This window comes from Saccostrea cucullata, unplaced genomic scaffold (assembly GCF_032062105.1).
Source record: "Saccostrea cucullata isolate Sc308-1 unplaced genomic scaffold, CSIRO_AGI_Scuc_v1 ctg954, whole genome shotgun sequence".
Taxonomy (NCBI): Eukaryota; Metazoa; Mollusca; class Bivalvia; order Ostreida; family Ostreidae; genus Saccostrea; species Saccostrea cuccullata.
Window position 1 is genome coordinate 84,123 of NW_026923524.1, and position 17,458 is coordinate 101,580.

General features: G+C 31.7%; 2 protein-coding genes across 2 annotated transcripts; one reads left to right on the top strand and one right to left on the bottom strand.

The window, feature by feature from the left end:
- Nucleotides 1-693: 693 nt before the first annotated feature.
- LOC134264225 (uncharacterized) lies at nt 694-7,680 on the bottom strand. Its single transcript, XM_062746524.1, has 5 exons — nt 7,665-7,680; nt 7,173-7,544; nt 3,451-3,645; nt 2,128-2,247; nt 694-997 (listed from the first exon to the last, which is right to left on the bottom strand). Exons 1-5 carry the CDS (start codon nt 7,678-7,680, stop codon nt 846-848), a joined length of 855 nt encoding a protein of 284 aa, XP_062602508.1. The 3' UTR covers nt 694-845.
- Nucleotides 7,681-10,517: 2,837 nt separating this feature from the next.
- On the top strand, nt 10,518-14,088 carry LOC134264226 (fibrinogen-like protein A). The gene is made up of 6 exons (XM_062746525.1): nt 10,518-10,553; nt 12,078-12,159; nt 12,245-12,363; nt 12,756-12,852; nt 13,357-13,521; nt 13,820-14,088. The coding sequence occupies exons 1-6, from the start codon at nt 10,518-10,520 to the stop codon at nt 14,059-14,061; spliced, it is 741 nt and encodes a 246-aa protein (XP_062602509.1). The 3' UTR covers nt 14,062-14,088.
- Nucleotides 14,089-17,458: the final 3,370 nt, after the last annotated feature.

Below are 17,458 nucleotides of genomic sequence, written 5' to 3' on the forward strand. Positions count from 1 at the left end.
AAGGTTCTCTTTAAAGCTAATAAACTTATGTCCAAATACTATATCTCACTTCTATTCTCAATGACCGTGTACTGTAGGACAGTCATCGGCATCGAAAGCAAGTGTTTCTGGACTTGCTTTGATAGCCGAGCAGTCTATCGGGTGTAGCGCGCTGTTCATGTACTGATTCAACCCTGGGTTACATGTAGGGCGGAAATGGGTATCCAAATGAAAGTTAATTTCTTTGTGGTTTATATAATTATATGGATGTTAATGAAAATACGTATACATTTAATGTGATACCTCTCACCGAGTCATGTTATTATTTCATGAAGCATTTCATGAAAAAAAAATGTTGTACGTTATAAGTATCCGATGATTCTCTCCTAAACATTAGAAATGAAATACTAGTATATCATACTTATAACTTTACATTCTAAACTATTCATTTTTTATTCAAATTATAGAGAAATTGGCAAACTATTTAGGGTTTATTTCCTAAAGTAATGTCGTTCTGAGTCCAATTCCAGGGAATAAATGTAAAAGTTCAAGAATCAAAATAATTTCTTTTATTAAAAACAAATGTCTCTCCTGCTTGAAACTAAATATCAATTTAAACTCCAGCCTGAAAAACACGTAGACTGCCACTTGTCACTTAAAATAATACCTTGGGGATTATAATCAGGATGTGTTCTTTTCATCACGACCCATTTACATCTACCGAAATAATCACCAATCCAGTGGCAGGATCGTCATCAGCAGTTGATCGTGAATGAGACCTCCCCTTCACAACTCCGTTGAGAAGAAGTTCAAGAGGAATATTACCATGATACGTGCATGTTGTCCATGTGAACACATAGTAACCTTCAGACAACTCGATATGTTCCACTAAACTTGTCATAAGCGGCGTGTGTGTCTTCTAGAACTTGATCGTATGCAAGCTCATGAACACGACCAAGGTTTTCTACATTGTTGGAAAAACAGACATGGAAGGCAACGGTTGAAGGGACACTTATTTCTGAAAAAGTAAGGTCCGGATCCTTTTAAACTTTCGAACTATCAATTGTATAATTATAAGAATAAAATATATGGGGATAACGAACAGAATTCAAGTTCAAAGGTCCATTAAACAATACAAAATTGGAATATAGCAAACAAGGACCCCCAAAACATAAAGTGTTGGATTAAGTGCCATTAAGGAGTGAATACAGTGTGTAAATAATGGCCTAACAAGTGTGAAAAACGTCAAACGGCTCACTAAATGATATCTTCGCCTCCCATATGATTATAATGGCAAAGTCCATGTTTTGCTCTTGGAGTCCTGAAATAAGTGTCAGATCAAAAAGAATTTTTCACTCATATAGAGACGCCGTGTCCCGGCAGGCGTTGGGGCAATAAAGATTCCTCATTGCCAAATGGCCCTAGGTGCAGAGAAAGATCTAAGTTTAAAGGCATTAACCGGTTTGTGGGGACATTTCTATAATATGATTGAAAAATTCTCGAATGGTGCGTGAAACAACATATAATCAATCGACCAATCTTCACAGTTTTGTATTGTTTATAGATATTTTGAGATCAGTCACTGTTAGTTATCTTCATACTTTTTCGTCGAGTAAATTTGATCAAAAACTCACAGATGGACTTTTGCAAGAAGCACTGTCTTTGGTAGTTGATGGTTTATTTTGACATTTAAAAACCTTTATACATGCATGATGTACGGAGGTGCAAAATTGATAATGGGTAAGAAAACTCTTTCTTGTGGTCATAAGTATATGGTGTTAACGTATATGTGAAGGCCGGGAGTTAAGGGCAGGGTGGTTGTTGTTTTCTTCAAGGACAACTTTTTGTGCATTGAGATAACCAGTTATTTTTGTTGAATTAAATGCTGAGGTAAACATTTACATGTATAACGTAAAAGAGCTTCCATACATTGTCCTAATGTAAAAGAAAGCCGTCAATTATAAAAGTCAGTGCTTCTTGCAAAAGTCCAATAAACAGATTTTTTTCGTAAAACAAACGGTAGTCTAACTCCATCATACTTTAAGTTTGCTTTGAAATAAGTTTAATTATTTATCATAAATCCAGTAAACGTCAGATTCATTTAAAGACATAATGACAGTCTTATATCTTGCTCTATCTGACACTTACCTACATGGGTTTTCTCTTGCCACTTTGCAAGGCTTAAGATATGTTTGTCAATAGTCGACTCATTCTGGTCAAGAACCAATCTTTCCAAAGTTAAGATTCGAGATTCGAGTTTGATTTTTTCTACAATGAATTAGATACATACAGGTAAGTTTGTCTTTAATGAAATAAGTGATAATACATTCGTTTAATTAAAAACATACGGCGGATTAAGCACTTAAGGTAGTATGTATAATACCTTCATGTTATGACGTATTTCCGTTTAAAGTATAATTGTTATGGTTTGGTGAGTGTTTTTTATCAGTTCAAAATTTGTAGATACCCTTTTTAAAAAATCTATGGTATCCAGTAACATTTTGTTAACCAATTACTGAATTTATATCACTGATCAAAATCTTTTTTATTGAAACTATACGGTGCTCTCAACCGATCAAAATTTAAAGTTACATACTAAGTCAAAATCATGTGTTTCTTTTAAGATAATTGTATCACAAAACAAAAGATTTATCAGAAATATGAACATGGCCAGGTGAATTGCACTGTAAAGCAAGAAAAGAACTGCAAAATGTAAGTGCCAGTGTAATGACATAAAGTGACCCGGGTGTAGATGTAAAAGACCATGTAAGATGAACTTTTGTTCATTTGTTAAATATTTGTTTCATTGCAATCAAACACATCTTTGTGAGGAAGATCAACTTAATTCCAAGACTTTTCATTCATGAACAATTAATAACTGAAATATATACTTTCGCGAGTACTTTAAATATGTAGAGGCTAATAAAATCACATCCCAATAGAAAAGCGGATACCGGTAGGGGACATGTATGCAGGTTTAGAAACCTATAATTTTCTAAAACTTATATCTTCAAGAACTGAACGAAATTTGCATGTGTCACGCAAAAATTCTACTTTTGTCAATTTTCACCTTTTTCCGACATTGTGGTCTCTTTAGTAAAAATATAGCGTCAAATCAAAATATTTCATCGCCTATTTAAAGTTTAATACTTCAGATGTGATATTTAAGTGAAAAATGGTCACACAATAATCTATCAATTTGTGCATATCAATTTGTAGTTTGTTTTTCTTTAATGAATATTAATCAAACTATTTTAACAAAAAAAAAAAAGATTATTATAATATTTATCATCCTGATTATTATGGTAAATATGAAACGTGTGGATAAAGCATGACACAATAATATTTGAATACAAAAACAACTTAAATAAAATTTAAATTGTGCTAATTATAGTTTTAAACAAATTGACAATGAATACCACTACCGGCTCCTGTTTGCCAAAATGGATATAACTTCTGATTTTGTCTTACCATCTGTCAATTTGGCGATAAGATTCAGTTGATTTTGTAGCTGGTTATGATTGTCCTGCAGACGCCTAGTTTGCTGCTTGACGACTTCTTTCAATTCCAAAAGTTCTTTTCTCCAAGGTTCTTCCGTTAAAGCGGTTCCTAAAAAATAAAAAAAAAACAAGAGCACACGATGAAATGACCATTTTGTCGGAGATCCTTATCTAAATAGGAGATTTATTCTCTTATCACTTTTAATAACTCAGGAATACTTTCTAGGCCAGTTCACATTTTGTGCAATGTAATTTTTAAGCGGTTGTAATAAATTTTGTTTGTTTTTTTCCTTTCTTTCTTTTTTTGTCTAGCAAAAAAGTTTATTCTTCCTTGTCAAAATACCTGCGACAGATTCAACTTTAGCGTACATAAACAATGCAATTCAAAGAATGCGTTTTACCTGCAACGGCAAAATAAAGGATAAGATTGTTCTTAGCTTCATTTTATCTTTCACAAATAATTGAAAAGAGAGTCTTTAATTCTATGAAGCTAAATTTGTTCTTGGAATTAAATGGAATGAAGTGGAATGTCAAAGACCATGTCCAGATTGAAATGTATTGCAGGTCAAATACAATTATATAGACAGGATACTTTTCCATAAAAAAAATCATGTACATTTCAAATCTGGACATAATTGTATCTTTGATAGGAGTATAAGTTTTGAAATTTAAAAGATTTGTGAAAGTCTAAAAACAAATTTTGGTTAGCAATTGCAACATTCACTAATGTTAAAATATTAATGTTTTCAGATTAAAAGCCATCGACTCACAGAAGAGTTTTTATTTTCAGCCAATGTCTTTGGATTAGAAGAGGTAATGGATTCGACGTCTCGATCTGTCGATTGATTATGATCCACCTCCGAAAGTATGGTAGAAGCATATACTAAGTAATCACTTTCTCCAATATCTTCTGGATATGAATGCCCAATCAGAATGTGATGCAAGCTTGATTTTCTTTTTCGATACAGCAAAATAGTTATGCAAATACTGAGTACATCCTTAATATGAAGACAAACTGTCCATAATTCGTCCAAAATTTTCCATGTAAATTTTTTTTGGATCAAATCTGTTCTTAGATGATTGGAAGCTTTTGATAGCTTATATAATTGTAGTTTGTTTGGAAAATCATATTCATTTGATATATTTCAAAACATTAGTCCCTTAATAATAATTTAATTTAATTTTTAAAATTTCTTCGTCTTTGATTGTGTCAAAAAATTATAACTAAATTCATTGTTCTATAATAATTTGGAGAGGCAGAAAAGAAGAATGATATATCTGCCAAAAATATAGTCTCTGCTAGATTTAAAACTCAGTATACCATTTCTATTTAAAATTGTACAGTGGAGATGAAAAAAGAAAAATATGATGCTTTACATATCTGAAATTTCAATATATGAACATATAAGCAGATATACTTTGAACATTTCAACCAGTCAGACTGAAACATATGGAGATAACGAAACAATATTCAAGAACGAAAGTCCAAAAACAATACAAAGTAGGAACAATGCAAAAGAGGGACCTCCAAAACATCAGAGGTGGGATCAGTTGCCATAGAAGAGTGAGCATCCCCTGCCGACCGGTCACACCCGCCGTCTGCTCCTTGTCATGTTCGGAAATATAACAGAAAAACGTCAGTCAGCATTTGACTCAATGATAAAATGTATTTTCTGACAAGGTCATTGTATCGATCACACAGGTGCTTGTGGTCAAGCATCTTCTTCCCGGGTCCAAAAAAATTTTTAATCATCTTTTTTCATAAATTTATCTTTTAGTACACATCTCCATTGTACTCCATATGAAAAATCCGAAGACATAATGTAAAATTAACGTTTTATTTTAAAAAATTACACTCGCGGTATTACATGTAGGTAAGTCACTACCATTTGTTAAGACTGGACCCCTCTTGTATAAATATGTACGTGTACCGAAACAAGATATCAGGGCACATTTCAGTGATATGTAGTATGTATTTGATATTTTAGACCCAGTATCCGAGATGGGTCCAGTGTTATTAAGTGGAAGAAACTTACCTTTATAATACCAGGTGTATGATTTTTTTGATTTAACGTTAAATCTACGTTGTATTTTGGATTTTTCATGTGGAATACAATGCAGTGTGTACTTAGAGATAAATTTCTGATAAAAGATTAATAAAAATATCTTTGGAACCGGGTGTATATTCGGAGGTGGAGAGGGTGGAGAAGGGGTTTCCTGTCAACAAGCACCTGTGATCAACCATAGAACTTACGAAATGGTGATTTTAAACGAGATTAACAAAGAACCCCCCATAAATTTTTATGCTACATATATAAAGTTAGAAGTGAAATAAAATTAAGCATTACTGACTTGATTACCTTGATTATCTTATCTTTTCTTCTAAATTAAGCTACATAAAGCACGTGTACTTAAAATTCGAACAAAAATGTAATGTTCTGGAATATAAACAATTCTGATTGCTCATATCATGCCAACTTACCTAAAAAGAACGGACATTTAAAAAAGGGGGGATCCACTCCATTTTATAAGTCTTTGATTACTTGTAATTTTCATTGCATACTGGCATTTTGTAACTTTGTGACTAGATTATTTTTTCTTGCTTTGACTCAATTATTTTCTAATGTTTGTCTGCAAGTCTAGACTACATGTGCATTTTTTCTTACATTTTCTGGACATGACTTGAATATTTTTTTTTTACATTTTGCGAGCCTTTCCAGATTATTTTCTTACAATTTTTTGCATGTATCCATGAAAGTTTATTGATCATTTTTACATTTCTCTTTAAATGTATTTATATAAAATAACTTCATTCTAGTAATAAGCAAGGATGGATGTTTTTAATCATTTTAATAAATTATTAATGATGATTCCTGACAAAGAAAGTATTTCCGTTTCTTTTCTGAAGTAATGAAGAATCAAAATCTTTATCATCCAGACCATCATTTGATTGATTGATTGATTGTTTATTGTTTAACGTCCCTCTCGAGAATTTTTCACTCATATGGAGACGCCACCACTTGCCGGTGGAGAGCTGCAAATCTTTTCCTATACTCGGCACTGAGGGCCATTGAGCAGGGAAGGATCTTTTTCGTGCCGGCACCTACTGCGACACGGGACCTCGGTTTATACGGTCTCATCCGAAGGACCGGTCTCCACGCCCCACAGTGGGATTCGAACCCGCGACGTAAGGAGTAACTCCTCACTTCGCGACTCTAGAGCAGACGCTCTAACCACTGCGCCAACGGGGGACGACCATCATTTGAATCGACAAAAAAGTATTCGAAACCATATGAGGACTTCCAGTTTAAGTCTTTACCAAATGCATAATTCCAGAAGTAACCAATCAAAGTGGACTGGTGGTTATTCTATTCTAAAACACAATGAACTTTTTTCACAGATCCATTTAATTTACGTATCAAATGTCGTAAACATATGGACATTTTTGTTACTACAAAGCTGTCAACAAATACCGGTACGCATTTTAAAGCAGATTGTTTTGTTTAATATGTATTTTTTCGTTACATATGCGTGCATATATAATGTCAAACTTTTTACCCAGCCATGCTTATATTTTGAGTACAATCAAGACCCCCCAAAATCAAAATAATTTCTTTTATTAAAAATAACACCTCTTGCCAAAGACTTAATATTAATTTATTTTCCAGCCTGAAAAACATGACATTTGCGCACCATCACTTCTAATAACACCACGAGGATCAAAATTAGGATGTGTTCGGACCATCACCACGTCATTTACTGCTGCTGAAATAATCACGAATCCAGTGGAAGAAATTACATCACCAGTTGATGCTGAATGAGACCTTCCCTTTACAACTCCATTTACAAGAAGTTCAAGGACAATATCACCATAATAGGTGAATGTAGTCCAAGTAAACGCATAGACTCCTTCAGACGGGACTCGAAATGTTCCACTAAACTTGTCATAAGCAGCGTGTGTGTCTACGAAAACATAATCATATCCAAGCTCATGAGCACGTCCAAGATTACCTGCATAGTGTGAAAAACAGGCGTGGAAGGCAACGGTTGTTGGGATACTTCTTTCTGCAATTCACAACCACCATCAGTTAGTTTTACTGTAATATGCCTACCTATAGCAAGTTTCCTAATTTTCAAACCAATAGCAAATTCATTAAAAAATAATAGAAATAGCATAAAATATACTTTCTGTAGCAGACATTATGCACGATTCTAATGTTATATGAAATACTGTCATTTACAATACATTTTATTATAAAGTCATAACTAGTGTAGTAATATGTACGTTTATACAACTATTTGAATTTTTGAAAACATGCATATCAAAAGAAATTATGTTATACGTATGACATTCAGATATTGATTTGATTTGAATCAATTCCCTTTTGATTCTTTAATAGATCGTTGATTCAAAATTATTTAAATGTTACTATCACTTTTACATGTAAAATACTAGTAGATGTAATATAGATAAAATTTGTAAATTGACTATCCACCTCCCCTCCTCCAAAAAAATCAAAAATCACTACATTTCAACATAAGTGGCATCCTAATGCCATCATGTACATACATTATATGAAACAGAACAATATTTCATAAGTCATCTATTTAAACAGACAACTTTTTTCATTCCTTCTTGTATCCCATGGTGTGTCTCCTGAAATCGTGGCATCTTGAAATTTTGTTTGCTTTCGATCGATTCCTTCTGGTCAAGAACCATTTTTTCCAAAGTTGCAATTCGAGAGTCAAGTTTGCTTTTTTCTAAATAAATTGTATGAACTATTTTGTTTTTTTTATCATATTTTATTCGTTGAAAACAAAACTGGAAAATATATTTTATTCTTCTCTGTTATGTTATCGTTCAATTATTAACCTTACTCAAAGAGGTATTCTAAACATATCTTCTTTTCAAAGCTGGGCAACTCAGTATTTATAATTTAATATATTGCTCAAACCAACATAAGTTTGATAAAACTTGCCAAAAATACCGTTTAGCTATGCTGGGGTATATACGTATATGCCAAAAATATAAAACTTTTTCTGCAGAGATTTTGTGTACATATTATCATGTATAATCAAATAATAATGAAAAAAAACATAATTTATAGCTTTTAAATAGATCAATGAACACCTACATTGTATTTAATTCATGTTCGGATTACTACCATGATATAAATTGTCGTACCATCTGTTAATTTGTTGATTATATTTAGCTGCTTGTTTTGATGCTTGACGATTTCTTTCAATTCCAAGATCTCCTTTCTCCAAGGTTCTTCTGTAAATACAACTCCTACCATACAGAAAACAAGAATGCAAATTAAGACGGCCATTTTTGTGTGAGATCCTTATCGAAATAGAAAATTTCTTTTCTCTTATCACGTTTGACAGAGGATCTTTCTGGGCCAGTTAATATTTTGGAATGTCGTCATGAAATACCAGTAAATGCAATATACTAGTATTTTGGTTCATTTCCTTTTTTACCAACAAAAAAAACCAAGTTGATTGTTTATTTATTGCATTCAAACATGAGGTCTGGCTTACATAAACTAAAATTCCAAAAAATGAGCTATGTATTGATCGGTAAACGGAATATATCATTGTCAAGTTTTTATATAAAAATAAAGTCCTAAAAGTACATGTATATATGAAATATATCAGTCAAAATACGATCCAATACATATTCCAGGAACACCAAGACAGGGTTCTCCATGAGCTGTTTTACTGTGTTGCTCCCGACACAGTAAAATTTTCTCCGACACAGTAGCGGTTCAAATTTTATGCGTGCGACACAGTTAAAAAATTTGCCAACACAGTAAGATCTGTGATGATTAGGAATCTAAACATACAAATTCTCTATAACTGAATTTTTAATCAAACAAATCTAACAGGTAGAGCAATTAATAAGCACTTAATTAGGGATTCGCCTCGCATAATCAATTATCTCCTTGACCCTCGCCGGAGTTTACGCATGAAGGAACAACGACAAATAATTTGTTTTTACACTTCTAGTAATAATTGGTATTTGCATTAAAAGTACATCATACTAATTTTTTAAAACTATTTTAATATGTTTTTCTATAGAGCCACGGCTCTAGAATTATGTTGGCACTTAAAGTTAAACATAGTATCGAAATCAATTGATGTAAATAAACTATTTATATTAGTTTACAAGAAACTCTCAAAAGTATTCCGAAGATTTTTATTGTAATTCGGCAAATCAATCAAGAAAACTGAAAAAAATCATGGCAAATTTACTTTCAAAAATAGTAAGTAGTTCTCAATATTTACGACCATACAATTTGTGTACCGAATTAGTGATTTTTTTTTTAAAAATGTGTGCGTGTATTCTTTTGTTATTAAAATGAATATTGATTCAATCGCGAATTTGATGGCGAAAATACCGCAAAATATTAATGCTTCGCGTAAACTCTGCAACACAGTAAACTTTTAAATCATGGAGAACCCTGCCAAGAGTGTTATATTTTGGTTTTTGCCAGAAACATGCATCTAAAACAAGTGCCTATTTTGTTCTTATGTCCTTTTTATTACTCTCTTAAATTTCATTAGATCGATTAAAGGAGAGAAGATGAAGAGATACTTAATAAGGGAATTAATGGAAAACATATGTTGGTCCTTTTTAATGCAAAATGAAATTTCACATCCTTTTTTTCTGAAGTACTTTTGTAAATATACTCTATATTGTATGGATATAAAATAATTAATAATTAATTGATGTTCTTTCATACATGTAATAGGCGTGTTTCATAGAAACTCACCAAACAGAATAAATCAATTACAAAGATAGGTTAGTTTTCATATTTTTTTCTATAATAAATCATTTAAATTTGAAAACAGCTTAGAATTTAGGTTGGATTTTATGTATCAGGTATTCTGAGAAACAAGATGAATAATCTTTATTTTTATTTAACTATTACTTCTGTACTTTATATGGAATTTATTTTGGGGCAAAAACAGTTGCAGAGTACATTTCAATTCCTTGGTTTCGTGAACAACTCAGAATTTACGTCATCATTCAACATGAAACTTACAAAGAGACAATGTGCCGCTGAGTGTGTAAGAAATGAGAATTGTTATTCGTTTGATTTTTGTCAAGAAAATGATTCTAAGACATGTCACACACACATAAAATACAGAACCAACGAGTCTACGTATGAAAATGGACTATGCAAACGTTTTAAGCTGGTGAGTAGATTTGCAAGTACATGTGCTTCTTTCAAGGGTCTATACAGCTGGGGAAATAAAAAGTTTACAAAATGATATCTTTATCCATACAAATTGAAAGTCTTTTACTTGATTTTTCAGCCCTTGGAAATATTGTAACTTTAAAAATTTCTCTCTTTTTGCAAGTAAATACATCCAACAGAGTTCGTTTGAGTTATCTGGATACTTGAAATTTCACAGTGTTCCAAAATCAACATTTTTTCAACATTTTTTACAATAATTCCTCAATCAAAACAAATTAGACAAAGTCTATGAATAACCACTTCTTCAATTAAAAAAACTTTTAATCTTATTAATTGATCGCCTACAAAATTTGTTTGTCTTGAACGTTAATCTTAAAAGAATTATTGAAGTTCTTATTGACAATATCTGTACGTATAAATTTGAGAACATTTGAAATCTTCCAAAATATGTCTCCTATTCCTATTTTGGCTTTGTTGTTGTTGTTATTATTATTAATTTTATTTTATTTTTATATTTCTTTGGTTTTATTTGCTCTTAAATTTTACAAATAAGATAAAATATTTTCATACAGTGTAATTTTCTTTATGAAATCCATTAGAAATCCACGACTTTCAAATCTCTATGCACATGCGAAACTTGTCAACCTTCGTTAGAATACACATTAGGAACAATATTGATGCATTTTCAATTCTCTAGGAACACCAAAATGTACATTGTTTTACTTCATATTTGGATTTTTTTTTAACATTAGACATTAATGCCAAGCTAACAACTAAACATTACAATTCTTGGATTTTTTTTCCGTTCTTTTATTGCAAGATGCCAATCTCCCAGCTAATTCAAAACACAAGAGCCTGTTCATAGTAAAATCAATCTAATTTACATGTATATCTTGTAAGGCTTTTGTACAAATAATTGAATATTACAAGGAAATCATTAATCTCGTTTTAAGTAACCATTTTGCTAATGCTATGACGAATGACCTTATTTCCAATTACAGCTGTATTAATGTAGGATGTTGGTTTACCTTTTTAGTGCAATTGTTTGGACATTGCTTTACGGAGTTGAAAACTTGACTTTGTTTATAATCGAATATAACACTCAGGCTTCTATGCGATCAGTCAAAGGGGATATTAGACCAAACTCTTATATTTCCAGGGGTCTGTTAGCTCTGCTCTTGATTTGTAAAAGTTAATGTAAGGTTTGAGGATTATTACTTTTCGTCATCATCACATTCCATAATGGATAATATTTCCAAAAGTCCTAGAAAAAAACGCTTTTATATGATTTTTTTAATAAATGCAGATTTGACATATATTTCAGTTAAATTTGTTTGAGCAAAAATAGAAGCATAGACAGAAAAATTCAAGATTTTTACTTCTTTTTTAACAGAGGCAGATTTGTAAGCCTGGTTTTACGAAGCCTTGTCAATGTCCTTCCAACTTTGGAGACGAACGCTGCAAATACAAATATGGTAGTAAAGATTCACTTGTATTTTTGAACCTAACTGTAATTACAAGAGGTTTTTAAAGCATACAAATACCTTGTTTTTCTTTAAGATTGTCAAGGACAGTTGGTGAGCCAAAATACAACTACTTACAGATTTTGGCGATTGTTTTCCACAAATGAATGGCGTGAACTTCTGTGTGAAATGACCGTAGATAATGGGGGATGGATTGTAAGTAAAGTACCTTTTCGAAAATATTGAAATCATATATGTTATTTCTTAAAAACCTTCCTATCAAGAAAATCATTTTTGAGTCTTCATTTTCATTATACTCTTTACCATAGAAATTATGTATGAAATTTCCTGAAAAGGATTTCTTTTTTGAGGTTCGATAAAAACATTGAAATATTTATACAAGAAAAACTTCCTATAAATTGCGTGTATTTTTTTTAATTAATAAATCATTGTTTTTCTTTTATTTACGAAATTTAACATTCTTCTTTACATAATAGCCTAGCAAAATAGTTTTCACTTTACGATCTATTTTCTCTTAAATACGTTTGCAATGAAATCAAGATTTAACTTTTTATCGAATTTTCATTGCTTATTGAATTAAATTAAAGGTTTTTCAACGACGGGTGGATGGCAGTACAGATTTTTACAGGAACTGGACCCAATATGAGACAGGATTTGGTGACCTCTCTGCTAGTTTCTATATGGGTAATGGTTTAGTGATAATTTTTATAGAATGACCGTAAAGTATGTTTTAGAATAAGCGAAGTTAATATCACATACACATTTAGATTAAAAAATTCTTTCATTTCTTTTATTATTTGATGAAATAATTTCTTATCCATTTCAAAAGATGTTTAAATTTAGCTCACATTACAAAATTTTTTTAAACGGCATTTCCCTATCCAAAATTGTTTAATGAAGCTAATTGCTTAAGGGTTTGTATTCATGGCTTAATAATCATATTTAAACATAAATTTGTAATAAAGACGCAAAGTATTGATCATGCTTATGATTCATACGGCATTTTCCTATCCAAAATTGTTTAATGAAGCTAATTGTTTAAGGGTCCTTCAATTCATTTTGTACAGTTATCATTTCCTTGACAAGTACAGTTAAAAAAAAAACATGAAGGTTTATTTGGTTAATTTTATGAAAGTGAATTTTGTTTTTGCTTTTGAAAAATAGCTTTTTATTGCATACAAATTTCAGGAAACAGTCAACTCCATGAAATTGTGAAAACAGGAGATTACGAACTTAGAATCGAATTAGAAGATCAAGCAAGTCAGAGGAGATATGCTGCGTATACTAACTTCTTTCTGGGAGGGCCCGAAACTTCCTATAAACTTAAGATTTCAGGATACCATGGAAACGCAGGTTGGTAATGATCGAAATTTAGATTTATTAAGAGCAATTCATTTACTTTGATACGGGACCTCGGTCTCATCCGAGAAAAAAAACAAGTTTCCAAGTCTGACAGTAGGATTCAAATCCACGACATAAAGATCAATTCCTTACTCCGCGACTAAGTTCGAATGTTTAACTTAGAGAGTCATCAAGACATACCATTACAAAAATACACCAACAGAGAATAGAGATATATTAATATAATGTGAAAAAATAAAGATTTACATTTCTTCGGTGAAATGATGTAATATATTTTTTTACATTCTAGATGACGGTCTCAACTATCACAATGATATGAAATTTTCTACCTTCGACAATGATAACGATATCCACGAATCAGGGAATTGTGCTGAGGACTTTCGAGCTGCTTGGTGGTACCTTAATTGCTACCGCAGCAACCTTAACGGAGTCTACGGTAGGCACGAGGGTGGAATGTATTGGGTTCCTTGGCAAGGATTTCATGAGTCTTTAAAATCAACTATGATGATGGTTAGAAAGAAGATTCCTTGATGTGAAACTGACCAAAAAGCTTTTTTGGAAAATTATTTTAAAAGAACAGAAATCCAGCTTCAGTGCATTGCTCTTTAATGTCCCTACGATATTAGCATGTTTACATGTATATGTATTTTTTTAAACTATCAGCTGCTGAACATATCAATGGAATAAAAAAGCAACCTTTCTTATTGACCCAAAGACCGTTTGAACTATATACATGTACCATGGAATTCAAAACACATTCATAATCATACATTCTATTAGATATAGAATCGACCTCAAAAGTCCATTAAATTAATCAAAATTGGAGCAGAACAAATCTAGCTCCAAAAACATCAGAGGAGTATCTGTTGCAAAGGGGGAATGAGCATGCCCTGTCGACCGGTCACACCCGCCGTGTTGTCTTTGTTATGATCGGAGAATAAGGGAAAAATCCGTCGATAATTCAGTGTGTATATAATGGCTATACAAATAGCATGAAAAACCATCACTCAACAATTGGCTTAATGATAAATTGTACTCCTTGACAAGGTTACAGTATCGAACATAAAACTTACAAAATGATGCGCTTTAAACCAGAAGGCTTATATTCTTGTTTCAGAAACTTGTTTATCAATAATTTACCTCGTTTAAGAAATTTTTCATACTTAGAGCATGCTTTTGCGTCTAGAATCAACTTGGAGATATAATGCAGGTGATAAAGGTATCTTCATAAGTAAGGGAAGTTGACGACTGAAAAGTTAAAGTCATTACGTTTATCATATAAAGCTCGGTTGATATATAACAATTAAGTTCTTTTTAGAGTAAAATATCTAAATATGAAACAGATGTGCCTCTATGGTATTTTTAATTCCAAGCTCACCGGGATATATCTATCGACATAGGAATGGAAATAACCATTGTTAATTGACAATATGTCGTCGATATATCGAAATATCGAGTTGAAGGTCACAGCAAGCGTTTTCTTCTTTTCACGTTTAAGATTTTGGACAAATTCTGCTTCATATGAATATAGAAATAGGTCTGCTAATAACGAGACCCAGTTTGTACCCAATAGGATTTCCAACAGATTGTTGGAAGCCCTGGTCTCTAAAAACAACATACAGTAGATATTGTCAATCAGAAATTCAAGAATCTTTTTGATGTAAACTTCAGAGTATTTGTGTGTACAACCAGAATTTTTTTAACAAAGTAATTTTGCAAATGAATAATAACAAGTTCCTTTTTATTGAAAAATTAACTATCAATGATATCTAAAAGCCTGGACGTTTTCGTGGGGAATGTTTTTTTCTTTCGAAAGCTAAAAAGCTGTGTTTTTATGCTGTTGATTTTGGTAAAATTTTGTGAAACCAAATTTACTAAAAGTTTCTTGAAATTTGTATTCACATCTGATTCACATCATTTATCAAATATGTTGGTGCACAGTACTACTGCAGTTCATTATTTTCCATCACAACTAAGCCTATGGTTGTGAAAAGATAAGCATTCAGCTTCGAAAAATGGCACACAACACGTAAGAGAGTCGTCGCTCTTACCCCATATAAATTGACATAATGGCATTAAATCATGAAAGAGGGAACAGAAAAAAAATGTATGTCGACGGTTTTTTTTTTATTTAAAACTGTTTGTTATATATTCAAAAACGTTACTGGTACGAATGAATGGACGAATACTTTGAACTTATACAAAGTAAGTCTAAAAAGATTAAAAATTTGGATGGATTACAATTTTTTTTTTTAAAACTTATGCACGTTAAAATATTATGCTTTCTCCTTTTTTCCCAACACACTGCACAAACCCTGTATTGCAAGAACATTTTACTCATCATGATCATGAATATCAAAAAACAGATATAATACTCTCAAGTCAGCCAACTGAGGTTTTACTGTGTGAAAACTACAATAGAAAAACTCCTTAATTTAATAATTTAAGTACACTGAAGGAAATACCTGGTTAATTTAACTAGTGTGCCTAGTAAAGTGTTCTTCGTGATTAGGAATCATTCTGTTTACTATCTAATTTTGTTGAATTTTATTTATTAAGTGAAAACATTGCTTTATACACTGTAACAGTAAATACAAATGATTCTTTTTCCTATGATGAAAAATTAAGATTAAAGTTTTATATTTTCACATCTTGGAAGTATTGCGCAATGGATCAAAGGCTTAGGATTCAATCTTAAACTCCCCTTAAACTACATAAATTGTTTATATGTCCACTTTTAGGATTTTCAAAAATATTTATGTTCAAACTGTTTAAAAATGTGCAAACATGGGAACTATGTGCATAAAATAAGCTATTTCTAAAATCTCATATTTTCTTGTCTTCTCTTAGGTGTACATCCATGTTTACTGCACTCCATTGCTACAGTTATAATTGAAATGACGGTGACACAGCATTCTTTTAGGTGCAATTTTAATTTGGCATTGAGTGTTCGATGTATAGTAAGTTAATGCTCTTCTCATTGAAACGATTCTATCTAAATCAATCATTGGTGCCACTAATCGAGACCCTATCACAACTCACAGTTCTATGATTATAGTTTTGAAGCCGACTGCCTCCCAGAAACTTCAGAAAGGGTTTCTTAAGGTTAAATAGATTCTAGAATTGACATATTAACCTTTAAGTATAAAATAAAAGAAGAATAAAATTCCTCTGAACCAGTTAAAAGATTCACCGATAAAACAAGTTAATGATTGGGATAAAAATGAAAGAATGCAGTGTTCAAACTAGGATTTTTTAAAGAGTATGCATGCACCATAGGCAAGGATCAGTAAATGGGCTTGAACATTTCTTATTTATTCATACCCACAATAAAGTATTCATTTTGGTCTTTATAAACTCCAAAGAAAGCTTTGCAATGTAGAAGATTTACTATATGACATCTCTGCTCTGAATAATTTGCCTATTCTGTGTGTTTTAATGACATCAACAATGAATACCTGGAATGTTAATAAGTAATGTTCTCTGTTTTAAAAAGATAATGAAAATAAAATAATGTTTTCCATATAATTTTTATGTCAAGTGTTGATGAAAATATTAGACTATTAAAGGTTTCCTAACAGTTGTGGAGCAACCCTTGTAGTACAATGTAGCTATGGATACAATAAACAATTGGGTTTTTTTTCATATGAAATTTGTTGATATGGCTTTTTTTCAGTCTGAAAAATTAGAAGCAGACTTGTGCTACTACTTTCCTTCCATTTTCCTGGTTAATATGGGGGAGTCATGTTTCTTTTCTTTTATTTCTGAGCTACTCATATGAAACTGGATTATCCTTTCTATATCCTTTCCTTATAGGTCTACATCATATTCGCACCAAACTTAACTCTGTACCTTTGAAACTTTTAAATAGTCTTCTTGAAAAGGCCAAAGAAAGTCCAATTTTTGATTCCTCGACACCAGAATATAG